This window comes from Mycteria americana, chromosome 13, assembly GCF_035582795.1.
Source record: "Mycteria americana isolate JAX WOST 10 ecotype Jacksonville Zoo and Gardens chromosome 13, USCA_MyAme_1.0, whole genome shotgun sequence".
NCBI classification, from domain to species: Eukaryota; Metazoa; Chordata; class Aves; order Ciconiiformes; family Ciconiidae; genus Mycteria; species Mycteria americana.
Genome location: NC_134377.1, coordinates 12,316,959 through 12,344,764, shown reverse-complemented (window position 1 = coordinate 12,344,764; position 27,806 = coordinate 12,316,959). Strand labels below are relative to the sequence as shown.

The window sequence follows — 27,806 nt, the reverse complement described above, 5'->3', positions numbered from 1 at the left end:
TTTCCATTTTTAAAGGTGACCCTTTTCTCAGGAGTGAGCGGTGGTGCGGCTGAAATCCCTGCAACCATACATCTTTGTCTTTTCGCTCTTGAAATGATGTTCTGGGAGCCGCGTTTTTTTCCTCCCCATAAATGAACGTGGGAAAATAACGGCTGGAGAGGGCAGATGCTGGCATGTAGGCACTTGGTGACAAGCCTTGTCTCGCAAGTACCCTCTGCTCTGGTGTGGGCTGTGGGCATGTCCACGGGTGGGCACGGAGGGTGACCGAGGCTCCACAGAGATGTGGAGACACTAGGCTTCGTGGAGTGGGCCAGTGTGCCCTGGCAGGAAGGTGTGAGGGGAAACCTGGGCTTTGCCTTGGCTGGGATGGAGGGGTAAAAGTTCATGAAGCAACTTTCCCGTGCATAATCTTGAACCAGATTTATTTTAGGGGAGGAAAGGTGATCTTGCAATGTGTGCAGCAGCCCTGTGAAATGTGGGGTGTCCCTGAAGGCCATTAGTTCAGGGAGTGCTCCAGCTACCCAGGACTGCCAAGAGGGCTTTTCCTCCAGGTTTCGGATGCCTGGAGAAAGCACGTGGGGGAGCTTGTGGAGAGACGCAAATATTCCTTCTCCTCCTCTTTGAGTGAGGCACTGCCGTTGGGTGGCACAGTGTTAAAGCTTCTGCTGGTCCTGTCCATGAATAATTCAGGCTCTGTGTATGGGGATCTTCAATATGCAAGTTGTAAATAAAGCATCTGCTCTCATCTAAATTGCGGTTGGTTTGGAAGAAGCTGGCTGAGGGGGTTGCGCGGAGCGGCTGAGGCACAGCTACCTGCCCTGGTGTGGGAATGCACAGCCGGAACGTCACGAGGGTGCGTGTGGGACTGCCTGGTCACAGGCGCTCGGTCAGACCTCGCGAGGACCTGGGAGTCCTTGAGCTGGACTACGTGGTGAGCTAAGCATACTGCTCGAGGCTGTCCCACGCCTTTTGGCTTGTGAAGACTCAGGAAGAAATCCTGCTGCTGGCAGACGCTGCTGAGGGCGTGAGAGCTCCACCTTCCCCATCCAGACAGGCTGCTCTTCCCATGGCCTCTGTTGTTAAGTCGTGATGGTTTTTCTCCCTCTCCACCCGTACGACAGAGGGAATATATCAGCTGGCCCTGTACGTGTTTTTATAGCTGCCTGGTGGCAGGTTTGCTGCTACAAACCCTCCAGTTTCTCTCTTTAACAGGCCTCAATTTGCCCAGTCTCCCACTCTGGCTATCATTAGCTGTAAAGGGGTTGCTGAAACCTCTGACAAATCTTAGCGTTGGCTATAAATAATTCACTTCGACACTAGTGGTTTTCTATATTACTCGCTCTCAAAAGCGTTTTATTGTCTGTCTGTACCTGTGGGGGCTGGAGACTTTTTTTTAAACTTATTTTTGGAGGCAATTTCCCACCAAACCATCTCAGCCAGAGGAAATAAACAGCTGCAGCAAGGCGATCGTTTGTCTTGGTTCTGGTTCCAAGACAGCGAGAGCCAGTTTTCCAGCCCGGTTATGTTGTTTGGCCCCATGATGTAGGGAACAATATTTGCAGATGGGAGCAAAACTTAAAATGTGCCCTTGCTGGGAAGTTGGTGGGAGCCGGCTCAGAGTTGCTGCTGGTGTTTTGAGCCCTTGGTGCAAGAGGCACAATCTTCATGAAGTCAAGCTGGTTCACTGGATGTTGCAGAATAGCAGTCGTTCCTCCTGCTGCTCAGCTGATGGAGAAATGGGAAGGTTTGAAGAGCAGGGGAGGGTTGTCCTGCTCTGAAGAGCCGGGCAGTGTGCTCCTGAGGTGGGTTAGCGGGCTGGGAGAGTCCTCTTTGACCTCCCAAAAAGTTTATACTTGCCCATTTCCCTGTGATTTGGCTTCAGCAAAGTAAAGAAGATAAAGGTAAGATCCATTTAGATCTCATCAGGGCTGCTCTTACAAACCCCAAGGGCGGCTCAGGATGTCTCATTTGATCCTCTCTCCCAGGAGAGAGATGCTCTCAGCTTCCTCTATACCCAGCTAGCAGTCAACCACTTTTCTTTCAGCACATTTTGTGCTCAGCTGGTTCTGGTGTAAGTATAATGCAGCAGAAGATGTTTTCCCCAGTCCCAGTGACCTGCATGTGCTGGAGTGAGTCGCAGGTGCCCTGCACTTGCTGTAGGATTTTAGCTGCTCATACCTGCTGTGAGTCTGCTGAGGAGATGGCCCCCATGAATGAATAATGTGGCCCTGCAGCTGGTAGGGTGCGATTGGTTTGTCAGATTAGTAATAAACCAAAGGCCTAATCTTGGGTTGTCTTGGTCTTCTGGGCTCAGACTTGCCCAAAGCAAAGCTATGTGCAGTTGGCTGGATGACGGGGCAAACCCTGGCACCCAGCCTCGGTGCGTCAGCAGATCCCATGCCACTCCGCTTCTTTTAAGTAGTTTAGTGTTCATGGTGAAGGACTCCAGGTGAAGACTAACGTGCTCCACTTCATAATTACGGCTGGCATTTAGTTTATTTCATTTAATCATGCATAACTCGCATGCAATTAAAAACACTCTTTCCCTTCAGCAAAGTAGGAATCTCTGGAATAAACCAGCCAGGTGGGAACTATTTGGAACATGCAGCAAAACCCCAAACTCGGTGTAACGGGAGGGTGTTTCAGGCAGGGCTGGTTTTATGCTGACAGCAATGTCATCACTGTATAGAAGTCTGTTGTAAAGAGCTGGCTGCAGGCGTGGATGTAAAGAGTGAAAGGTGCGAAGGCTTCAAGCAAGAGCATTTGTATTTGCAGCCGGGACAGGCTGAGCGGGTTGTGTTGGGCAAAGCGATCTTGGGAGCGGCTGGAAATTCCAGTGGATAAAGTTAATAGCAGTTCCAATGGATGTGGAAATGGAAATAAAATAGCACCCTATAACATTGCAGCTGCTTTCCCCGGCGTGGCCCCTGCCTCGCTGTAAGTAACTGCCTTTGTAAAGCTGAGTGTTGCTCTTATCTTAAAAGTACATGTTTTTTCTGAGTGTAGGAGTCATGTCAGGTTGGGTTGGGTTCTTACAACTGCAGAGGTCTCAGAGCTGTCCTGTGTCAGTTAGCAGCTTCTTGGTAATACAGCCTTAGAAAAAAAGGCCGGGGGGGGGGGAGTGAAAATAAATACATCTGATTTTTAATTGCCTTGGTACAGCAGAGCCTTGGGTGTTGGAATATTTTAACACCTGCCCAGCTCAACAGTTGCTTATTGTTACTGGGTTTTACAGCAGAGCCCGAAATGTCGGCGTGCAGCTGCGGGCAGGCAGGGTTTGCACGAGGGGTTGGGACAAGCCAGCAGGAAACTTGAGAGGTGCCAGGAGATATTTCTGGGCTTGCTGAGAAAAGTTGAGGATCATTCAGTGTGAAAGTGTTTGCAGGTGAAGCGAGCTGTGCTCCAATGCCAAATTTAAGAGCTGTTCTGCGCTGAAAAGTTTGCTGTGTGAGCTGCGCGTTTGCTCTCTCATAGGCTGGAGATTGGAGTGCCAAGGCAGTGCCAGAGCCTCCCCGCTCTCCCGTCCCCTTTGTGCCGGGGAGGAGGAAGAGGATGAGCCAGATTCTGTTTCTGTGTGTCAGCAGCAAAGCTGCTGCCTGAATCCCACCGCTGGCCACCTGTGCCAAACCCACAGCAGCAGAGCTTGGCCTGCACATGCTTTGTGCCTGCTGTTGATGTTTAAATAAAAAAAAAAAAACCAAACCAAACCCAACTTTATCTTGCTTGCCTGGAGCAGGGTTGAGTTTGCCACACTGCTGCAGGGGAGGGCAGAGGGCTTTGCTCGAGGTGGTGCCCCCGAGAAGGTGGCTTTTGCTGGGTTCCTCCTCTCTCTGGATGCAGTCCAGAGCTGTTACAGCCACTGGAAAGGCTCCCGCTGGCTTCAGAGGGCTCTGGGTCCTTCCCTTTTTGTCATCCTCTCCGAGATATTTAATTAGCTAGGTAAAAATTAACATCAGCAGTTGCAGTTTGTGGGTAGGGGCCAAATGATGCACAAGACCCCCTGTCTTTTACGCTTGCTCTTGACAAAACGCATCCCCTCCCTTCCTCCCTTTGAGTAGCTTCAAAGGCTGTGTAGTTTGTCGATGTTTGGTAACTGGGGAGGATACTTCACCACGCAGCTCAGGAGAACTTGAACAATATTTTTAAGGGGAAAAGAAAAAAAGGCATGTTTTCTTCCAAGCTTGGAATCTCCTGTGCTTCATTTTATTTTTATTTTTTTAAGAGACACTTCTGCCTGAAGTGTTAGAAACACACCCTTGGAGCTGCTGCAGCAAAGCTGATCCTTGGGCATAGTAAAAGGTTTAATGTGTTTTTGTAGGATCCCTTTACAATTCCCACAAGAGAATCCTGCTAGGAAAAATAGAGCTACAAAAAAAGTTTTACATTTGTTTAAAAAAAGAAAAACCAAACCTAATTTCCAGGTATTACCAACTGCATCATATTTAACAGGTGAAAGATATTTGAGCCCGGTGTGACTCGTCGGTGCAGTTGCTATCACTGGATAATGTGCCTTTACAGCTTGCCAGGTCTGTGTCAGAGACGTGCAGCTACATGTGGCCGGTTTCTTTCCTCCCCCATCCTGGAAAAATAAATCCCTACTGTCTAGCCACGGAGGAGTATGCATTTTTTCCCCAGCATATAATCTTTGGTATTCCTATAGAAGATGCTAAATATAAACAGCGGTGCAGGTACCTTTGACTAAATAAGCCAAACGTGGCAGAAGGGAGCTCCGCCTGGTCTTAGGGGCCACAAGGGGATTTATGGGCCAGGTTTGAGGATTTTCCGAGCTTTGGCTTTTTCTGGCCAGCCCGACCCACGTGGCATAGCAGGGAAGGCTCAAACCTGCAGCCTCGTTCACTTTGCCCTGGTGTAGGGACAGCCACGCACTGCGGGTGGTGGGACAGGAGATGGCAGCAGGGCTGTCCAGGTGACGTGGCAGCGGTACTGAGGAGGGGGATGGCAGGGTGGCCTCTTGGGCTTTTAGGGTGGCGGTGATGCTGCACCCCACGTCCTGCTCCCCGGTGATGCCTGGTTCTGCCGGCGTGCAGCGAGCGCTCCAGGAGATGCACCGTGCCCAGCTGTGGAGCTGTGCCTCCCGGGTCTGCAAAGACCTGAGGTGTTTGAGTCTAGGGCCACCTGGCCTCCCTTCATGCATCCTTCTGGGAAACGGGCAGAAGTTGAGCCCTCTGTCCTCCTCGTAGTCGTAGAGCAGGGAGGAGCAGAGGTGGTTTGTTTTCTAAAGGCTCCTTTCTCTTTGTCCGCAGATCTCAGGAGTTGCACCTGAGGACCGAGGCGCATTCCTATCTCTCTGACCTGACCAAGCCGTCGGACTTGGAGTTCATTGAAACCAAGAGACCGCGCCTGGATCTGCTGCAGGACCCCCTGATGCGGCACTCGCCTCTCCTGAACCAGAGCCAGCAGGGAGGGACAGAGGATCTCTCAAAGGTAAGGGGGCAATGGCCCGGGATGCTAGCTGGGTGTGGGATCCCCTTGGCTTGTGTAGAGCTACCCTCGAGGCTCTGAGCCGCTACTGAAATCAGTGTAGATGGTGGTTCCTGATGTATCAAGCAGTGCTTGGTAGTGTTGGATGGTATTCACTGAGATGCGGTGACCACTTTGGGGAAACAGAAGCGTATCAGCTTTCCCCATAACTGTTACAGTCATGGACTTGCATTTACTGGGCTGTTGGATGCACCAGAACAATTTGGAAGCTCCTGTAGGCTGAATTAGGGACGGTAACGTCTGGCTTTTCTGGATACTGTGCCCTGATTTGATTTTTACTTGACCTTTCTCATTTATCACATCTCTTTATTTAATATTGGTGTTTGAAGGGTTTGAATAGGTTGCTGGTGGTTCTTTAATATAATCTTCCCCAGGAAAGCCTGCCTTGTCTTAGTCTCATTTAACAAAGCAGATTGTTTACTTGCAATTGTCCCCTGTGCACATGTAATAAATGTTGCAAAGAGAAATCCCTTGCTTGTGTGCCTATTTGGAATTACTTTCATGCTCTGTTGGGGTAAATTGTATTTGATTTTACCTCGGGCTTGGACATATTCCTGGTTGGCAGGGAAGTCTTGCTGGGGGCAGCTGGCTTGTGCTGCCAATGCAAGCTCCAGTGCTGTGAGCACTGAGGGTTAATGCAGCTGCAGGCTGGGCTTGGGAGATGTCTGAGCCCTCAGTGAAATGAAAAGGAAGCTGGCATCCTCACCTGGGACCACAGGATGGTTTGCTGTATCCCTGTGAGAGCTGACTGAAATAACACGTGGGCAAGAAAGGTCGTGCTTGGGAGTGCCAGGATATTCAGACATCTCTGATCTGTACAGTACTGATGGGCTTTACATGAGATCCCTCTGACCTGTCTCGAGTGAGAAGGACATTTAACTTTGGGGTAGTTCAGATGCCAAGGGAGGCCTGGTTGGATCTGGAGGAGAGGGCTGCAGGGACTGCCAGTTAGGAATGGTGAGCTGATGCTGGAAGGGATGGAGCAGCTCTTTAAGAGCTATGTTTGAACTTGGAGACCACGAGAAATGCACCAGACACATCAGTTTGCTCTCCTTCAGCTCTTGATAGTGTGTTGCCTTGGCAAAGGTGCCTCTGAGATGGTGTGGCTCTTCTGTGTCCCATCTTTGCTGCTCCCTCCGAGATGTATCTTAACGAGGCGATGCTGTGACTAGCCAGGATTCTGCTCTCTGTGCCGCTGGGATGTATCGTGGTGGCTCTGAACCATAGAGTATACCCGTGGGATGCTGGGTTGGGTGACTGATGGGAAAAATAAACTGTTGCCCATGAAACAAAAAATATCCCCCTCCGAAGACGTGAGGAAATCAGGACGGCTATTCTGTCTGCACGTTATTTCCATCAGCAATTCTGTTCTGCTTCTCACCAAAAACCCATGTGTTGTCTCAGCTATTTGTTTCTAATAGGCAAAGCTGCTGTTGAGGCATTAGTTGGTGAGTTCAGGAGCTGCATTTGTTTCTTGGTCTGTGACACGTTTCCAAGAATTACATGCATTTTATGGGGCTTAAAACATTTGTTAATGAAAGAGAGAGAGAGGGAAAGCTGTGAGATACAATTCAGCAAGACAAGATGATGCTTTTAGTGGAGCCATTTGTAACTTCAGGGTCTGGAAGGAAGAAAAAAATGTGGTGTTCCTGACTGGTGAGAGCCTAAGTGGAGCTGGGATTAGTTGCTCAAAACTAGCAGCGGCTGTTTCCAGAATGGGTTTGATGGAGCTCGCTGCCAGACTGGGATGATGACCTCAGTGCCGTTCAAGTGGTTAGGAGCAGAAGGCAAGTCTGGGGTGTAGGACCACCACTCTGAAGGTATATCTGCCTTTGCAGATTGGGAAATTGGATTAATAGCAGTCTTTTGCTTTATTCTTGAGCAGTCATCCTCGCACTAGGCTATAAACTGCTTGTGGGCATTAAGGCCATGGTAAAGCTCCTGCAGCTGCTGTGTGCATCGCCCTGAGCCTTGGCGTGTTAGAGGAGCTGTTCTGGGTGTGCTGGTCCAGAGGAAATGCAAAGAGCTGAGGCTGGTCTTTAGCCACAAGCTCTGGACACTTGCATATCCGGGCTATTTACACATGTAAAACTACTTCTTGCATCCATGCTAAGCCAGCAACAGCTGAATTCAGCACTGGGCTCTGGTGGTGTAAATCACCACCTAGAACAGCTGATAAAGACCTTCCCGAGAGGCTCTGTGCTGAGCTCCATCGCTGCTGTCAGCTCCTCTGCCTGGCTGATGTGACCTCCTAAAACAACACGTCACGATGCAGCCCGTCCTGGCGGCTAATTCCCACTCTGCTCCATCCCTGCGGACACTAGCCCACGCTTCGCTTCTAGCAGCACCGCGTTTTTCCTGCTTGCTCGTCGTGTCCTCTGTTCTCAGGGGTGATTCTGCAAGCTTCTTCCCTTCCTGCAAGCATTCTGCAAGGTGGGTGCAGAGCCAGAGGTCCCTGTGTATCCGCGAGCTGCGTGTGGACCAGAGCGGTGGCACACGCGTGGCGGCAGAACGTGTGTCCTGGAGCGGTGGCACACACGTAGCGGCAGAACGTGTGTCCCAGTGACCGGAGCTGGAGAGAGAAATTTGCTCTTCCATCTGTGCTGCTGACTCAGTGCCTAACAAAGTCATTTCATACTTTATCTAGGGCAGCTTTGCAAGCTGGGTGAGCTCTTTAGGTGAGATTCACCACGTGAGCCCGGTATTACTAAACACGCTGGGGGTTGTTTAGACAGAGTATCCTAGGAGTTGTTCGCTTACCCCTTACCCCATTCCATGTTGTTGCAGTCACTGCGTGGGGAGGAGCTCAATTTACTCATCCAAGTAACAGTGCTAGGACTGCTTTTCGTGGTGATTTTGCAGATTGAGCTTATTTTTGCACAGTAAAGAGTTTCACAAAACCCTCAATAAAAAGGGTAGGGGTTTGCTTATACACTCTGGGTGCCAGCCTGACTATCCCAAGGGACGTGACTGTAATGCAGCAGCAATGGATGTTGCTTTCAGGCAGTGGGTACCTGTTGGTCTCTGGTTTCAGAGCAGCGTTGGAGCTGAGATGCAGAATCAGGTCTCTGGTGGCGTGAGTTTAGCACATCCCTGAAAACTACTGGTTATATCGTGTTTACCAACTTTCAGCCCAGGAGAGAGAGGTTAACACCATTCCTGCACATTTCCAAGGCCTCTGTTTTGGGCTGTAATCTGTGCTCTGAACACAGATGAAGTAATTGATGGGGCGAATGCTGGTGACAAGTTCCAGAGTTTTTCCCATTACCACCACCAGAAGAGAAGTGGATCTCTTAGGTCTTTTATTCCTCATCTACTTCTCCCAAATGTAGGGTGAGCTGGGCCCCTTTACCCTGTTCAGGATCACTGCAGCCTTGCTCCAGGTGAGGCTTGGTTTGAAAGGAGAAGGTAATGTCTTCTGTTAGATCAGCGCGTTATAGCTGGAGAAAACAGACATGCTTTTGGGTAGCGTGCCTTTCAAAAGCAGCAGCTTTACAGCTAAATCTCAGTTGGTCTAGTAAAAGATATTACCTTTCCTTATGAACCTCGCATTGCTCATATCCTCGAATGCTGGTGTTTCTTTTCAAGCAGGGGAAGAGAAGGTTGTTTTCTTGCCTGCTTTCCCAGACTTGAGCATCTTTTTCCCTGCAAGAGGGGTTGCTGTGACGTTGCTGCAGTGCATGTAGTCCTGTGCTCCTGCTGCCGGACGGAGCCAGGAGGGCTCAGGCGAGCTCAGTCCGCTGGGGGAGAAATGAAATCTCCTCGTGCCCTCTGTGCCAGCGTGGGCTGACACCGCCTCCGAGAAGGTAGTCCCTTGAGCTGGCTGAGAATAACCAGGCAAAACTAAAGCAGGACTGCTTTTTCAATCACTGCAAGCCTGGATGTGAGATGTGCTGGAAGAGCTGCCGTGATGCAGACTTGCCGGGTGTGCTCTTGGCAGAGGCGCAGGAGCTGGTTCCCAGGACCCTCGGTGGCTTCTGCTTTCTTTCCGATAGAGAAAGTCACAGACCTCCATCACGTAACAGCAGATAGGAGTAAAGCAGGCGGCTCCAGAGCAGGCCAGTAATGTATCTGCACGATCCCCTGTCTCTGTGCATACGTGCGCAGCTGGTGCCGCGTGCGATCCTGCCCCGTAGGGACGGTGAGCGTGGCACGCCTGGTCGAGCAGCGCCTGCTCTCCCCGCTCCAGAGCTGGAGGTTAGTCCTGCCTCTCCCATCTCTTCTTATTCCCGTTATGCTTCCACTTGTTCTTCTTCCCATTTCTGAGACTGCTTTTCCACCACGTACGTGGTTTGCTGCTCCTTCCTATAGGATGTGAGTCAGTTGTGATCTGCATTTAGTCCCCTTGCAAGGGCTGGCTGGCCGCACTTACACGTAGCCTATTGCTCCAGCAGGAATGCGCTTACGGGGAGCCATGTAGTCCCACGGGTACGGGGCTGGGTGGAGGCTTAGGAAACCTGAACCTCGCTGCCATCTGCCCTGGCAGGCCGCTGGTCACCGGGTAAGTCTCTTCACCTTTCTGTATCTCAGATTTCCCCGTCTGTACAAGGGACAATGCCACTTCCCTCTTTTGTAAAATAATTAACAACTATTGATGGAAAAAAGGCTATTAAGAAGCCGTGTGTTGTTAGGACTTGGACTCTGCTTTACATTGTTGAAGGATTTTAATTTCTTCCCTCTCTGCATGAGTGTTTATGTTGTGCTACGGACTAAAAAGGGAAGGGGAGAGTCCTGGAAGAGACAGCACCGAGGCCAGGAAATATGTATGGCAAAGCAGAAATTAGGGCAAAGGGTATTTTGCTTTGATGCACGTTAATGTAGCTTTAAAAGCAATTAATTGAAAAAGGAGGAATTAACACATTTAAAATGCCCTTTTAATGATGCATTGAAGCCAGCAGCATACATGCCAAATTTCACACTGGCTGCCCGTTCCAGAGCCCAATTTACAATAAACTCCTGGAAAACAGGCTGTGGGACGGAGAGGCTCTTGGCTAGCCCGCTAACCCCTGCCCTGGCCGCAGGCTGGCAGAGCACCGAGGACAACCGAAAGGCCTTTCGGGAGCCCTGCTTCCTTCTCGCCGTGCTGGCCGGTGCCTTGGCAGTGCCGTTCCCTGGTGCTGCTCCAGCCCTTGCCGAATGTGCCGGGGGAGAGGAGCGGGAGACTGGGGACTCCCGCAGCAGGGTTTGCCCCGGCACGGGGAGGGATGCTCGGAGGGGCAGCGCCGCAGCTCCCAGTATGGATATCTGGGCTGGCTGGTAAATCACCAGTGGCGTTTCTGCTCTGTGGCTTTGTTATGGGAACATTGATCTGTTGCTGGGATTAACCTCTCAGAGTTTCCAGTGGGTTGGTCTCGCAGTTATTAATGAAACTGGCTGGAACTTGTGTTGACCTTGGCAGAGGCCCCAGTTGGCTTGGAGGTAACTGGCAAAAGCATAATCTCTAATTGAGTAATCCAGTGCTGGGGGAAGGGAGCGGAGGGGGTGGAAACGCAGCAGCGCTTTGAACTGGGAGAGCTGTGCCGCTCCAACGGGATGCGTAGGAGTGGAGGGCTCAAAGGTGCTGAGCACGGCGGCCGCTGAGGGCACGAGCGAGGAAAAGCGAGGCAGCATCTCGGTTCCCGCACCGCGGGCTCCCTCTTGTAGAAACCAGCCCTGAATTCCAGCGCCTCCCCGTGATTTATTGCCACGGAACAATAGCACAGAGGGGCTGGAGAACTAAATGAAGCTGTGAGTGTCGGCCATCCCTGGGCACATGTCCTCCCGTAGCCTCTGAGGCTACAGCATGGATCACACTGGGCTCTCCCTTCCCTGCTGGAGGTTGTTTTTCACTTGGGAAAAAGAGCTCTGGGCTCGTTACTTGGGCTTGTGATGAACGTCTGCAAGCAGGGACCCAGCAGCAGCGCAGGGTTGTCCTCCTTGGCCATGCACCTCTGCCGCAGGACAGGGAGCCGTTTCCTTGGCCGGCTGTGGCTGTGCCCACATCTGGTGGGGAGGGGGCGGCTGCCAGGGAGCCCCGCGGGACACCCAGGCAGAGCGATCCTGCGGAGCGGTGGTAGCCCTGATGGAGAGGGGACACGCCGGTGCTGCCAGCACCCTGCCGCTCGCTCCAGGTTATCGGAAACCCAGCTGAGATGTGGATCTCTGTGCCTTGCACAAGGCGGGTGGCTTGATCAGCCCTGTGAAAGGTGAAATGCCTCAGACGTTTTGCCACGAGAAGAATAATGGTTCTCACCCTGTGAAAGGTGAAATACCCCAAACATCTTGCCCCAGGAAGACAAATTCTCACCCTAAGGACTGCAGGATGCTTGATGTGAAGCCTGCAGGCACTGCATGGCTTCCCAGCCGCTTCTTGGAGGAGTGGACTGCTATTGAAGTGGCTCTAACCTCAGGTCTGAGCAGTGAAATGCAACAATTTTAGTGGGTACAAACATACCTAAGTCTTTCCTGCTTTTGTCCTCCTTCCCCTGCAGAGAACGACATTTCTTATTAACTCTCCTTGCACCGGGAGGCAGGCTGGGCTTTCCCCACGGTCCCGAGGCTGGTGGTGCAGTTGGGCACCCATCGGGAGCGAGTGGCACGGGGTTGTCGAGTTCAGCAGCTGTAGGAGGATCCTCCTGTGATGTGTTCAACATCCACCCATCTGCCGTGTGGTTGCTGACGCTGTTGACTTGTGCTTGATAAAAATCTTATTGCAAAAATGATTCGGTGGGGTGGGGGAAGGGGTGGGGGGAACTTTGCGTTAGAGCAGCAATGATTCAAAGCTATTTCTGGGAAGATGAGGGAGATGTTGGCATTCTCTGTCATTCCAAACATATTTAAAAGCTGAAATATTTGCATTGTTCACGTTGTCACAGTGCAAACACTTCTGGCTGGATTTCTCCTTTCCCCGCTTTCCTCCCTGCTCTGCAGATCATTTCCGAATCGTGGGAGGATGCGTGTGAGCGTGTCGACCCCTGCTCACCTGCGCGTGAACACACACGTTCGGGAGCGTGGGTCTGCCTTGTATGAGCAGTCTGGCTCTTGCGGCGTGCCCGGGAGTTCATTGCATCTCCTGCTGCGAAGTGGCCATGCCAGGATGGCTGCGAGGGCTTGTCAGCAGCCTGTGCCATGCACCAGCTCGGGACGGGAAGCCAAGGGAACAAACAGCTGGAGGAGTGTTGTATCTGGAATGGGATGCTCTGTCCCATGCACAGACTCATGCTGGTTTCATTTGAAAAGCAGACGCTGTTAGGCATTGCGTAGTCCTTGTGAGATGTTCGGCTCCTCCAGCCGGCCCTGGGGCGGGGGGGTAAAGGGAAGGAGCACTGAGGTTGACAAGACAACTGATTTTATTCCATTTTTCAGCTGAAGTTCCTATGGCCGAAGAACTGAACCATGGCCTGAGAGACTCGGGCATGGCAGGGAAAGCCCTCGTGGGCTGCGGAAACGCTCCGGAGGCAGGATGTAAAAACTGACCTTGACCTTCCCTGAGCCGCCTGCAGCTCGGCTCTCCCCTGCCCCAGCTGCTCCAGCCCGCAGCGGTCCCCGAGCCACGGAGCCGAGGCTCAGCACAGCTGGAAAACCGACGGGCAAACTAACGGTGCCTCAAGCGCAGGTTGTTGTTTCGCACTTCTTCGGCTCATTTGTGGTGATCGACATCCAAAACAACCTTTTAAATTGCCTTTCAAGCCATAGCGGTGGAGAAGGGCGGCGTGATAAGGCTGGCTGCTTCTCGGGAGCCTGCTTCATCATTTACATAATTGGACTTTTCTGTTCCATTCAGTCAATATTACAAGGCTCGCGCAGTGCGACATCTCACCTGATCTGCTTGAGGGAAAGAAAGTCCCTTGACTTTGTGTGCCTCACCCCTGTAATTTGAAGAAATATTGCCAGTTTTTTCTGCTTGCAACAGGGCAGCGTTGCAAGCTGGGTGTGCTGTGTGGATTAATGGAGATTTTCTTCTCCATCTTTGAAGTGCTTGTACATGTTATGTGTAGCTATTTTTTTCTTTAATAGCAAGGGTTCTTATGTGCCCTGTTATGTCCTGGAAATACAGGAGAGCAAAGCTAGTTTGCTACTTAACTTTGTCAGTCCTCGGGTGGGACTTAGGAAATGGGGTTGGTGTGGCAGGAACTGGCAGCAGTCTCCTGTGCATTGCTCCTGGCGCGGGGATGGTGCAGGCTGAGGAAGGCTGTGCCAGCCACCGCTGCTGTCCGCCTGTGGTCAATCCGTTTTTGCACATTTGTGGTAAAAAAGAAACTCCCACCTGGAATAAATTTCCAGGGAAGAATTCAGTCCTGGTACCAAGAGCGATGTCCTGGCTATTTTCTTCTCCCCCTGCAGCTTCAGCCTGATCTGGGTTTCTTCTCTTCCCCTCATCTTCTGGGAGGGGGTGTGGGTGCTGCCAGGCACGGAGCACTGCTCCGGCTCCCTCCTGATCCGGGCGTGCTCCGGGATATGGGGTCTGTGGTCCTCCCTGCTTCCACGTGATCTGGCCGGTTAGTGCAGGCAGCAAAGCAGCGGGAGGTTGTTACCGATTCGCAAGCACGTACGTCTTCTTGCAGATGAACTCAGCCTCCCTCCTTGTTCGGCATCCCTGCACGCCCCTCCTTGCCAAGGGTCTGCCTGGGGAGGGTGAGGGATTTGGTGGGAGCAGCTCGGGTGTCTTCTCCATGAACGTACAGCACCGAGCACGTTTTTGGTGCTGTACTTTTCCGTTGTTATGAAATGCAGCCCATCCACAGTTCTGCCTCCGAGAACGAAAGCCAGTGAGTTGTGACACCGATCAGATTAATTTTGCATGCTGTGTTTTGAGGAGGAGGGTATTTCATGCTAAATCCTTCCTTCCCAGCACTGGGTGGAAAGCCGTGGAGGAGACGCAACAGCAATCGATGGTGTTTGCCTGCTGCTGCTAGAGGGGATGGAGTGGGGGAGTGATTTCGGAGATGGATTTGGCAGAGACAAGTTGCTGCTCTTTGTGCCTGTGGTGATGGAGCTGTAATAACATATTGAACAGGCAACAGCCCTTGCTAAAGCTCCGTGACTTCACATCCGTGCTTCGTGGAGCCTCATCTCTTAACAACACCCTCAGCATCGATAACGAGAGAGGAGCTGTCGAGTGCCAAAGGGCCTAGTTATAGTCGCTCGCTGAAAACCTCCGTTCTTTTTGGACCCAAACCTGCTTTTTAAACATAAAAACTCTTTGGCTGTGTTCTAGGCAGAGAACATTCAGAGGGTTTTCTGGCTTGCTCTACCACGAAATGCTTTGCAGCTTCACGCTGCATGGGGGGGCCGAGGGGCGACGGACACTGGTGTGCGTCAGGAATGCTGGCTGCGTGCTCAGCAAGCGGAGAGGGGTTGTTTTAGGACAAGCTGACAGGCCCTTGGCTTGTTCTGCTGCTCTCGAAAAATGTAATTCTAATTCTTGGCACCTTTTTCCAGGAGGATAAGGAGCGAGAGCGCGGTGGAGCCTGCTCCCTCTGCCCTTGGAAATGGGCTTTTACCCAGCGGCAGAGCTGGCTCGGGGCAGGAGCGATGTGCTCTGTCCTACCCCCAGTTTGGTGAATCGAAAGCCGAAATTAGTGGGGGAGAAGCAGTGCGGGATGAAACGACCTGAACCACCTCCTCGCAGTCCCAACCTAGATCTAGTTACTCTCCGGTCATCTCAGCCCTGTGACCGAGCATCTCCTGCATGTGCCAGTGTCCAGCCCAGCTTCTGCTCGCCTTCATCCCGGCCAAGGCCTGGCAGCCCCTTTCACCCTGCACCCGGTACCTTTTCCTGTGGGGTGCAGGGGAAGAGCGGAGCGCTGTCCTCTGGCAGTGCCAAGCAGCAGCGGAGGAGGTGGGCAGCAGGCGTGGGGCTGCCCGGTGTGCGGTGCCTCCGCCACATCCTGAGGGGTTCCCCGGGGCTGCAGAGCCCGCAGCACCCCGCTCCGGCGCACGCCGGCAGCGGGTTTCTGCGCTGCCTTGGCACTTTATCATCTCCTCTGCTGCACAGTAATGCTTCCTAGGCTTGCCTTTGAACGACCTGCTCTGATCGCTGCCCTGACAAGGGACATGGCTGATTTCTCTCCTCCCTGCACTGTTCCCCGAGGAGCAGCAGTGATTGTTTCTGCCTTCTGATCTCCGCGTTGGATGCTGTCGTTCCCCTGGCTGCTTAAGAAAGAACCATTGCCTAGTGCAAATCAAGCCGTCCCACATGGTTACGCGACCAAACCAAGCGCAGGCTTTTATTTCAGGCTGTTTTTCAGGTCTGCGTTATTTTATCTCGTGCCAGCCATCACAGGTATGACGTAGAGCAGATTGCCCCCAGCAGCTAATGTGTTTCTGCCTCAGCAGCAGGCAGAGTGACAGATGTAAACACAGGAACATTACCGTCTTTCAAACACTAAAAGCTACGAAAGAATAGGCAGGTATGTGTATATAAATATATAGTGTGCATTATATTAATGGCTTTCAGTATATTTGGAGAGGGATTTATAAATTCATGCATCCATGAATGTTTCATGTGTATATACTTTTTCACAGGTTTTTAAATAATTGAAAAGCCTACATTTTTTATATATATGTATACACACACATATATATATATGCTGCTTCATATACTTGTAAGCTGTTTTTTCAAAGGCTGCTTCTAGCTGTGCAGTTCAGTGATCCTGCCTTCAGCAGCCACATGAAGAAAGGCTTACAGTCTCGAGCAAAGCTAAATATTGATTTGAGTCAATCTGGGTGCACTTGGAGACATCACTAGTGTTCATGAATACAGCATAATCGCTGATTGGAGTGGGGAAATTTCATCATAAAGGCCCCAAAAGGGAGGTTTATTATTGCTTTCTTCCAAATGCCTGAATTTTATTAGCTTCAGTCATTCTTGGCAGGGCAGTGGAATGGGATTTTATAGTTAGCAAAGGAAAAGTAAACACAGTAATCATTTCACAGCCCTGTGCCTGCCAAACCAAGATGGAAATTCCAGCCTTGGTGGGAAGCTGCTGCTTTGCTAACAGATAATAACAAATTCACTGTGGGCTTATTCTTGCTATGGGAGCTGAGATGTTTGGGTTTTTTTTCTGTAACATCCTGGCCTGGAGAGGCAGGGGTGCTTCCCTGCTTTTATGCAGGAACAGCCTGGGCAGAGGTTTGCAGTTTGAGCGACTCCCACAGCCATTCACTATTAGAAGTGGTGCTTCTGCCCTGAGCCTCCGGGAGCTGCTTTATCCTGCGCTCTTGTCGGTATTTGGTCTTTCCTTGGTCAGTCTTGCTCTGATGGCAGAGCTGAGTGGTGCTCGAGGAGCATCACGTTTGAGACGCTACGATGGTCCCTACACCCCGAGACCATCTCTGCCTGCTGAATGGGGGGAAAAAAAAATATTATGGCAAAAAAATTCTCCAAATAAACCCAAAACTCTCATGAAAGGTTTGTTTTGCATGTTTTTCTGGGCTTGTCGAGGCGGAGGACTTGGCTGCCAGCTCACGTCTGGACCAGCACACGCCTGCGTTTCCTGCTGCTGGGGGACGTTATTTCCTCCCACCTTCCTGCCCCGCCGGCCATGGGGATAGCGGTGGGGATGGCCGGTACTGCTGCCCCTCTGCCTGCCGCCCCCGGGGCTCAGGATACGGCCTCCTGACGGAAAAGCAGGCGGAGCAGCGAAGGAAATGGCTACTCAAACAAGCAGCGAATGTCGAGGCACCCCCTTCCACGTGTCTGCACAATTATTAGAACAATAAACCATTGAACGCAGCCGGCGGCTGGCTCTGATTGATGGTGCAGCTGACGGTGGCTTTGTACCACCCGTGCTCCCCTGTCAGCACGTATCCTGCGTGCGGCGGTGTGCCTTGCTCGGTGCTACACCCACTCCTTGCAGCGCAGAGAGATGCCTGCTAGCAGCCGGGGCCGTGCCCCGTGTCCTCCCCGAGTGTCCCAGCGTGTTGTCGTAGCACCGCTGCTTGTGGGGTGCTTGGAGTCGTGGCCGGTGCACGCTTTGTATGTCCGGGGGGCTGCCCGGCTGCTGGTGGATGCCTCGGGCAGTGGAGGGGCAGGCGGAGGTGTTGTCCCCACCGTGTCCCATGCACGTGTTGGGGACGGCAGGGCCAGCACCCGCTTAAAGGGGAGATGCCAAAATGAAGGGGGAGTTAAACAGGCTTCAGTGGCTTGTCAAGGACAGATGAGGCCACTGAAAGCTTCAAGCCTGTTCTTTACATTGGTTAAAAATTTTTCAAAAGCATCTAAGCAGCTGTGGGCCTTGTTTCATGCTTAAACAAGTTTTCCAGTGCAGCCACCTCAACATGGAAGTCGGATCGGCTTGGATTCCTGATTAAAAAGTTGCTGAGTTTTTTGTCTCAGCTGGTGAAGTTCACAGGTCAGATTCACCGGTGACCCCCTTCCAGGCCGCTCAGTTCATATCTCATGTGCGTGTTTGAGTCTCACAAGACGTGTACGTGTGTACTGAGGTTGTTCTGACAGAAGTAAAGAGACTTTACTGATAAAAATTGAACTTTTGGGATCTTACCAGATTTTGGGGACAGGGGAAGTCTTTGGTGTATTGCCATTACATCCGGTTTTCTTGCAGTCTTAGAATTTCTGTTTTTTACGGATGAGAGGTATTTGATGTCCCACTTTATATACCTGAGAGCCCAGCTAGAATGAACCTATATGTTAAGTGACCTTAAAGACCTTAGAGCCATGAAGTAGTGGCATGCAGTTGGTGAGGGGAGCTCGGTGGATTGCTGTAGGAGCAGTAACTTCTTCTTTTCGAGCTGACACAGCTGGAAAAGGAGCTGCAGGGAGCGAGCAGGATGCCCGTCAGCCCGTGCCCGATGTGCTGGGAGCGCCCAGGGGAGTTGCTGGTGATCCTGGCTTGGTGCAATGGCTCTTGCATCAAGAGGAGGTTTGGGTTGGTCCCACAATGCGCCTCAGCCACCACTCAAACCATCTTGGGTCTTGCTTGCATTTCCTTTCTCCATCAGTCAGGCTCCTTCTCAGTAGGCAGCTCAACCGCCAATATTTGGGGAAAAATAATTTGGGTGCTGGTTGTGCGGGGAGAACGGAGGGAGGGAGTGTGAGCAGCCTTTAGGTATATCTTCCTTGCGGCAGTGGTTAGATAGAGCTGTCTTCATTCATTCCCTTCCTTCTCCTCTAAACCTGATGCCCCTTCAAGCCGACTTCCCGACATTGATACCGTGTGCCGCTCCTGATCAACTCCCTGGCAAATCCAGCCTCCACGGGGCCGCCCGGGCGCTGCCCTGAATGGACCCCCCTTTGGATTTGTGTGGCTGAGGGGTCCCTGCTCGCTCCTCTGCCTCCTTCCTCCTCCCTGGCAATAGGAGGAAATTTAAATGTTTCTGAAGAGCGACATTTCCATTTCAAAAGCTGTTCGCTCAAGTGCGTCTGGAGTGCGATTTCTCTCTCCCCCACTCCTCTCTGAATGGGAGCTTTAGAAGTCTCATTTCCTCTGCTTGATAACACCAGGCTGAGAAGGGCTTTTGTCTTTTCATTTCCCCTCAATTTTTTATTTTTAAATAAGTGAGGTTTTTTAGAAGCTGCTGTGGTGGATTTTCCCTCCCCTGGGTTCGTCCATGTGCTGGAGGATGCACCTGGTGTCACCCAGTGAATGAGCCGGAGCTTCCTGGGGTGCAGGGCAGGACCTGCCGCCCGGCCGGGGGGCTCGGGGGCTCGGCCGGGCAGGGGGCTGCTCCTGCCCTGCCCTCCCCGAGCAGGCAGCGCCTGGCAGCACCCTTTCTAGCACCCGCTAAGGCTCCTGCAGCCGGAGGAGGAGGTTTGCTGGGCGCACCCAAGCTGAGGAGCAATGGGCTGCTCTTCCCGGCCGTCCCGAGCCCGTGCGTCCCAGCGCCCGTGGTCGGCAGTGGGTGTGGGTGGTGCTGAGCCTGGCTCAGGATCTGGCCCTGTGTTTGCAACATAGGACGCTGCGTATCTTCAATCATGCTGACTTGTTGCCCTCCTGGTTTTTGGCTGGTGTAGCTATGCCAGTTGGGGTGAAATTGTGGTTTGTTTTGGGTTTTTTTTATTGCAATACTTAGCGGAGGGCAGATGCAAGCAGATGCAGTTGCCTGGCTCCCATCTCTGCGGGATTAATGCGTACCGATGCAGGCACTGTCACACTTGTGCGACGGCATTCGTGCTGGTCACTTGAGTATTGTACTAGTATAAAAGTAGGGAGTTTTTTCTGCAGAGGCCTTTTTTACAAAAGGCAAACTCCAGTATGCTTTTAGCGTGGCATCTAGGGCTTGAGAACTTTCTACTTTCTCGAGGACCAGCTGGGATTTGGCAGGGGCTATTTCAGCATCCTCAAATCAGAGGCAACGTGCCTGCTGGGATTAGCATGGACCTTAACGCTGCGTCCCTGCCCGGTTGGTGTGCTGAAAAGGCTCGGACCTTGCTTTACTGCATGTGGCAGTTGAAAGAGGATGGGTGGTCTTGCAAAAAAATAAAAAAAATAAATAATATGATGGGAGGCTAAAACTTTCGAAGGCATGGAGTAAGTGTTACGTTCCGCTGAGGTTTGTCGGGTTGGGTGACAGTGTGCTTCCCGGACTGCTGGAGGAGGTCTGGGGGTTGTGCAGCAACCGCCTGCAGCCCCAGGCAGGAGACCCTCCTACCTAAAGAAACTCCCCGAGCAGCGGGCGCGGGGAGAAATGCGAAAGGGGAGGGTGACAATTACGTGGGTTAACACGTCGCCATGTCCCGCGTTTCCGTGGAAGTCCGTGGCAATTATTCAGAGGTTCCTGTGAAAGCTGCCTGAAGTCGGCTGGTTCCAGGGAAGGCGAGGGTGGTTTGAGCCCCAGTGACCGGCTGCTTTGCTGGGAGGAGCGGTGGCTGGCGCTGCGATGAGCTCCCCCGTTACCTTTACAATCCGGCTCTGCAAAGCCGGGAAGTGCTAACCCTGCTGCCCTGGCCAAGCGCCAAATTGGGCAATTAAAAATTTGCCTCCCTGCCTTCAAGCTTAATGTAATCAGAGGCATTTTTCACAGTTTGCTCCTTTTTGAGAGACATCAAACAAGTGCTTGCCTCCCTCGTATTTTGTTCGTATGCCTCCCGAGCGTTTCGGTGCGCTCGGGGCAGCCCCCTCCTTTTGGCCTCCGTAAACCCAAGTGATGTCTTAGTCACTTGGGTTGCGGTTTTGAATATCCTGGTGCAGGATTTTGACGTGCTTTTAAGCCGATGGGTTATGCGCCTCGTGCCTCTTTCGTGCAACCTTTGCCTCCCCAGCGCTGTAATTTTGTGGTTGTTTTCCATTGCTGTAAGCCAGCGCTGTTCCCCAAAGAAGCGGTTTTGCTCCTCAAACCGAGGCACCGATGCTTTCCTCCTGGCTCCGGCCACAGGGTGAGCCGGGTCCCTGCCGCGGTGCGGGAGGAGGCTGCGGGCAGGACGTGCCTGGCAGGCGCTGCCACCATCATCCTGTGCCCGGCTCTGCAAGGGCTGGCAGAGGGGAGGCTGCGAGGGGCTCCTGTGCCTGCTTGTCTTCCAGCTTAGCAGAAGCCCTGCTTGTTTCAACAGACAGGTTTGGGTTTGCGAAGGGGAGATGGGGATTTGGGGCTGAGGTGGTGCGTTACAGGGACGATGGTGTTCTCGTAGCACATTGTTGGCTGCAACATCAGCACAGGTAAAATGATGCTCTGGGTGGCTGCTGGGTGGACAAACTATTAAAAGAACACTAAAGTTGCAAAGGAGTAGAAGAGCTTGCTGCTCTGCAGGCTTCCCTGACAACCTTAATTTCTCCTCCCCCTTATGTGCTGAAAGCATCAGGACGCTGTCTTGGCTTTACACGACCCTCCGTTCAGTGCCCAGGACGCCCTCCATCTCGTGCCAAGCGGGTTGCTGGCTATTCTACTTCACCCTTATCATTTGGTGGGTGGTCTCGGGCTCTACCTGCTGTCCAAACCACGACGCCTGCAGTTATTCACAGCTCTTTTAGGGCACTTGTTGCTGTTGGCCCGGGGCGCTCCACACGTGCCAGTTAAGGTCCTTCCAGCTCAGCCCTTTCCTTTCCTTTGCAGGAGTATGGGCAGAGCGCGGTACCTGACCTGCAGCTCCTCAGGACCCCACTCCACTCGCTTGCTCCGTTCAAAGTAATTTCCCCTAGGCAAGCACCAAAATGGGATTTTTATTAATTTTTTTTTTTTTTTTTTACTTGGACGCTTTTTCCAGAGTCAACAAAAGGCGAATCACTGGCACAGAGCAGTCTTGCCAGATGTATCAACTGCGCCAAAGATGCTCAAAGAAAAGGTTCCCAGAATCTTTCTGAACGTTGCAGAAAGGCATATTTTCCTGTAAACTTGTTCTTGGAAGCGGCAGAGTTGTTTTGGCTGAAAGTTACTATTTAGAAAGAAGAAAAAAGCCTAAAAATGCCTGAAGCAAATATTCAGCATGGAAAATTTCAGTCCAGACAGTTAATGTTTTAACAAACTTAGGGTCAACTGAAAATCCAGCGGTGCAGAATAGGCAATGTTGGGCAATTCCTAATGAGAGGTGGAGCGATTCGCTCCTCTTTGTAATGAGTAGGTGGGTAGGTGAGGATTCATCATGCCTGCAAAGTCAGTAGGGAACCTATGTGTTCAATGCAATTATTACCCACTAATGGGGAATCGCAAGTAGGCGCAAAGAAAGGCACAACATCCATTTGTCGGTATAATGCCTTAAGCTTCGGTGGGAGTTTGCCTGAGTAAGGTTTTCCGGATTTGACCCGTTATTCTAGGCTACCTCTGAGTCCATAAGCTGTGTTTGCTGCCGCTTCTGTAATATCCTGCGATCTTGAGGTCCAGAGGCAGCATCTGTTAAGGATAACGCTGTAGAACGGCTTTTTTGAGCACAAGCAAGTTTTGCAAGACCAGATCCCAGGCTTTGGTTAGTGCATTTAACTGCAACACTCGCTGGTGAGGTTTTACCACCCTCGTAAATCTTCTGGTGGGGGTGGGGAGGGAGGGTCAGCATTTGGTACTGGTTTTTCAGTTAAATTGCTTCAAGCTGTTGAAACATTGGGGAAGTTTTTTGACCTACTTTTGTGCAAGCTTAGAAATTGTTGAGATGTTTTCTGCCCTGGCTGCGTGGAATTCAGCTGGATTACAGGGGAAAGGAATTTCGTAGGCCTTTTCATAAAGTCATAGATTTATTTAAAAAAAAAAAAAAAAAAAATCAGCTTTGTCTTCAGACAGCTTCTTGGTCTCCAGCTTCATGAATTCCCATGAGAGCACGCACTGGGCTGCATCCAGTGAAAGCGACCCCTGTTCAGCTCGTCCCCCCCTGCCTGCAGTGCCACGGAGCGTGGGGACGGAGGAAGGAGGTGGGCGATGCCTCGGTCCCACGCGTGGCATCCCTTGGGCGCGCTGGTTAGCCTTGCACAGGGGTGCCCGTGTACTCGTGGCTGGTGAACAGCACCATAGGTGCTCCCCGGAGTCACGCCACGTACACCAACATGCGTGTCTACATCCCGCTTCGGCAGCCCTTCGAGAGGCTCCGGGGACGCAGCCCAGCCAAGAGCCAGCGGTATTTAAGAATTAAAACCCTGTTTGAAGGGTTGGGCTGCTGAAAGAGCTATTAGCGCAGCAGATGGTCACGAACAAAAGAATTGCAATAACTCGATGTACTTTTCACTGCTCGGGCTCTCTGACTTCGTACTTGCGCATCTCCCTGGGGGAACGACGTTAGTTTTCAGCCTCTTTGACTGCAACCCCCCCGCCCCGTGCGTGCTGCTGGTACGCCAGAACGTGTTGGACGCTTTTCCAATTAAAAAAACAATCCTTTGGTCTCTATTTGGCCCAATTAAGGCTTTTATACGCCTGTTTTTGCCTTAAAACTTGATGCATGGAGGTGTGAGGCGTTGGCTCTCCCGCTTGGTTTTCATCCCGGGGTGTGTGCGAAAGCCGCGGGGCCCTGCGTCCGCTGGGGTGTGCGGTGCTGCTCAGCCACGGGCTCCTGGTCGGGGAGGCCGAGCTGCGTCCCTGCTGTCTCGCACCGCTCAGGCGGACGGGGTTTGGGGAGCGGTGTTAGTTGGTGGAGTTCAGCGGCGTTCGCTGGCTCTGTGCTGCCGCGAGCGGCTTGGCCGGTGGAGAATCCTCGCAGGCAGGCCCCGCTCCGTGTGTGTCTGTCTTATCGCAAGCCTGCTTTTTGTTCATGGGGTTTTTGTTTTTAGGGAGGAATTAATTTGAGCACAATTTGAGCGGCCCCAGCCCATCCTGCCTGCTTTGGCAATCTTCTCCAGCCCACAAGGACGTGAGATGTGCAAGTGGGCAGGAATTGGAGATAACACCTCTTAATCCCTCCTGGTGCTGCAGCAGAAAATGCTGCTGCCAGCCCATAATTAGAAAGTGAACAGACTGTGGAAGAGGTGACGTCGACATCCCCGAATCTCTGTCCTGGGCTTGGGGGAACATCACTAATGATATGGTTTAGAAAGGCAGAGAGAGACCAGGACTTACCGGAGATGATATATAGGGCAAACGCCATGGTGCCGTGCTAGAGATCCTGAGGGTCGTCCCAAGCAAGCGGCTCCGTTCGCTTGGTACACGCTCGTGCCGCGCTGGCTGGGGGTGTGGAGGCTTTGAAGCTCCACCAGCGCAGTCTTGAAGAGGCAGCCGGTGCGGTCAGGGGATCAGAAAGGTCAAAATGCGTTTTGTAGCGTGTTAGGTGCAGATGGAGCGGAGCTACCGCTCTGCTGGCTCCTGAGGGCGGGAGGCGGCTGAGAAGAATTACCCTTCTGAGGGGCTGGGCTGCATCCAGCTGTAGGTGCTGGGCTGGCACGTGGCGCAGACGCCCTGCATCCCACCAACTTCCGTGAGCTCCCTGGGAGCATTGCGAGGTGGGTCCATAATGGAAAATGAGGAGGAGGTGATGGTCTGGTGCAGGTTCCAGCATGTCCTGGGACCAGGGTTGGGGTTCCCAGTGTCTTTTCTTTTGTGGACCCGGCTGCTAGCATGTCCGAAGGCAGGGACATTGAATTTGCCCGGAGGCTTACTCGTTCTTCAAGGCATTGACGGGCAGTTGGCTTATCCTTTTCCTTTCCCCTCTTTCTCTCATGTCTTTTAAGCCACAGCCTAATAGCATGTAGCAGGCTTGCTCCATTAACATTATCTATGTTAGGAATAAAAGCGTGTAGAAGAAACCCACCCCCGAAGCCTGGCCTTGCTCTTTGATAGACTTCTCGGTGATAATTGTTTTCTTCAGTGCCAGCATCCCCTCTTGCTACGGGAAGGTTTATGCAGCCTCTGCCCCCCGCTCGCCCACCCTTGTTATCATACAAATCACGTAATAATAAGGCCAGGGATAAACAGGAACTACAGTAGCTGTTAGCCGTGTATAAAAACAAATCACATGGAAACAGTATAATTACTGAGAAAATATCAACTTGAGTAATGCAGTAATTGTTTTCTTCCCTCCAGCAGATTTATTCCAGCTCTCCCAGCTCATGCTGGTCTCGAAGTCTGTGACTTCACGTTAATAAGAAGAATTTCACGATTCACACTGCACTTGTTCGGAGCCTGGGTATGACACTGTCTGAAGTGGAGGAATATATTTTGAGCGGCTTCTTGAGAGTGCTAGGAAACAGAGCAGTAGTTAAAATATCTCTATCCATTAGAGTCCACTCCAGGCTCTGGGTAGACCCTGATCTTTGCAAACCTCTTTTCAACCCGTTTTTGGGATTTAGAAGAAGGGCCTCTTTGTGCCTTGTGTAAATCTAGGAGCTCTGCTTTTTGGACTTTACCATTGCACAGGCAAGAATTTTTTTTTCCCCCCCTTCAGTTTTGTTTTTTCCTCCCTCTTGCTGCTTGTCATTTTCTTTATTTAGAGAGGTGCTTGTGAAATGACAGTGACCAGTTATTTGAGGTCCAGGGACGTTGCCTCTCTCTATTGCTATAATCGTTTCCTAATACCAGATGATGATGGTTTTTGTGCTGTGACTTGCAGCTGTTCCCCTTACGCAGCTTTGCTGCTATTTTACTTCAGATTCTGCAAAGTAAAAAGATAAAAATGTATCAGAAACAAGGTTTCCAAAGCCTTTTGTGCCAAGTAGGAGTTTAAAGATGCCCTGTCTTGCTTATTGGCAGATGTGAGAGAGTATTTTTTGTTTCACGTGCACAGGGAGAAGTCTTTCTCCCCTGCTATTTGGCAGGCAGCTTGCTTTCCTGTAGAAAAACCTACCCACCTATAAGCCACTGCCACTTCCCCTTCCCATGCCTTAATCTGAATGAGATTTTATGAATACTTAATTTATCTTTTGCTTCTTGTGTTTGTCCTGCTCCTCTTGGCTTGAAAAAGAAAACCAACAAAACCGCAAAAAAAAAAACCAAACGAAAACCCCCCCAGTTGTGGAGAACGCAAAGCTTTCCTGCTGCAGCAAGACTGACCAATTTTGGTGTCTAATGCTGGGGAAGTAAAATAAGACAGGAGCCGCTCTTTGGGATTCTCCAGAAACCTTTGATGTTCTTCTAGTTTCTCTTCTGAACGGATGCTGGAAGCGACCAGCTTAGCTTTCCTCTGCCTCTGTGCTTTTAGGGCTGGACGAGTCCCACGTGGGACAGCGAGGAAAGGGTTTCAGTTTGCTCCTTTGCTTTCTGTCCCTTGACGGCAGCAGTGGGAAGGGCGTTGATGCCTCCCGGCTGCACCCAGCAGTGTTCCTCCCTGGCTGGCTTGATGTCCCCTTCAGCTAGAAGGGGGTTTAGCAGGGGAGAGGAGGAGGAAGACAACCAGTGAAGGATGCTGGTGTCCTGGGACACGGCCGCTTTGTTGGGAAGCATCCTCTCTTGCCTCCCCTTGTTCCAACTTTGCTGTGGATGATGTTGCCCATCCCTTACGGAGGGGAATAGGGCAGAGCTCATCTCAGCACAGCCCCACCACGACTGCCTTCGAAGCCAGGTCGCCTGCGGCTGTGCTGGGCTGCGGGTGCAGCCTCCCCAGGAGGGACCTCACCATGCTTCATGACCAACAGCAGCAGGGTGGAGGCCGCCCTGTGTGGTTCTACTTCCCCATAAGCAGGTGCTATTGAGATGCTGAGCGGTGCCAAGGTGGCATCTGCACGCTCGCCACGTTTGGCGTGAGCTACAATATGGCTGGCGAACAACCTAGGGCCATCGTCCATCTGCCTTGCTAGTTGGAGGAGCACAGAGGGGTCCGCGCCATCTCAGTGCCACCGAACTCCTTCGTGTCACCCTCGGCCCCGCAGGAGGACCATCCCGGGAAGAGGGTCAGTGGGTAGCCCTGGCTGCTCGCCGGTGGCCGTGAGTCAGCGCGGAGGGGAGGACGCTCGGCACCAGTTGGTGCAGAACAATGTCGGCTTTGTACGCGGGCGCAGGGCTGCTGTAACGAAGGCAGCAAAGTTATGTGAACTTCTTCACTTGTTTGCCTCCCCGCTTCGCTTCCCTCCCCTCCCCAGCAGCTGCAGCGTGCTGGCTGCCCGGCCTGGCAGCGGTTTATGGTTACAAACCAAGCGGCAGCTCCTCTTCCTGCCCCCTCCAGGAAAAGAAATCCATCCACTCACTAAGCAAATGAGTAGATAAACTTTTAATTAAGATGTTGGGTAGCTGCCAGAGAGGAGCGTCCTGGGTCAGGGTAGGCCGTTGGTGTGCCGTGATCCCCATCTGCGTGGCCGATGGCTGTTAAACAGCTACTTCATCCCAGGTATGTTCGTCAGTGGGGGCTGACCTCATCCAGGCACGCAACTTGTGTTAGCAGGAGATGGGCTCCTTCATTTGGAGCGGGAGAGGTGAAGGGTGGTGCGCAGGTGAGGGGTCCTGGCTCCGGGGTGCTCCTGGGGTAGCAGCTCGTGGGGCTCAGCAGAGTCGTTGCCTGGCTGGAGGAGGAGCTGAGTGCTTTGATGTGTTTTTTTTCTGCCCCCAGCTCACGGTCATTGGAGCTGCTCCCTGTGATGGCCGCGGAGGTTATGCTGATCCGTCCGGTCTCTGATTTGAAGGGTCTTGTTGAGCTGAGAGCTTCTTTACCTGGAATTTAAAAAGCTGGTTTTCATCAGTTCAGTCTATTTTTATCTCAGCTGACCTCGCCTATCCCCATTCTCTCCATTTCTGGATGGATGTGTTTGACGCTCAGAGCTCCCCCCAGAATTTAACAAGAGATGGAGGAGGTCCTCCACGAAGGAGGTGGGGGTCCCCTCTCCTTCTGGGGGCTGTCCTCATAGCCCCTTCTTGTTTGGCATGGTTAATGCCACTCTTCTCTCCAGCACGGCCATGGCTGTGTCAGAGGACGACACATCTGTGCCTACCTCGTTTTTGTGGATAAGATGTAGCCTTGAGCTGGCTGCTGAGATGTGAAGTGACGGTGCTGCCGGGAGCTCCTGAATATGGATGGGTTTATTGGTCCTGTA

At 52.0% G+C, this 27,806-nt stretch overlaps 1 protein-coding gene across 9 annotated transcripts in view; it reads left to right on the top strand.

Annotated features, from left to right (window-relative positions):
- NCOR2 (nuclear receptor corepressor 2) overlaps window positions 1–27,806 on the top strand; it is a 258,591-nt gene that overhangs the window by 96,900 nt on the left and 133,885 nt on the right. For 8 of the 9 annotated variants that reach the window (XM_075515988.1, XM_075515987.1, XM_075515985.1 and 5 more), the window contains exon 4: window positions 5,265–5,445. In XM_075515988.1, coding sequence (XP_075372103.1) covers window positions 5,265–5,445 — 181 coding nt within the window. Of the gene's footprint in view, window positions 1–5,264; window positions 5,446–9,843; window positions 10,004–27,806 lie in introns of those variants that run through there. The other variant, XM_075515991.1, reaches the window with a different exon arrangement.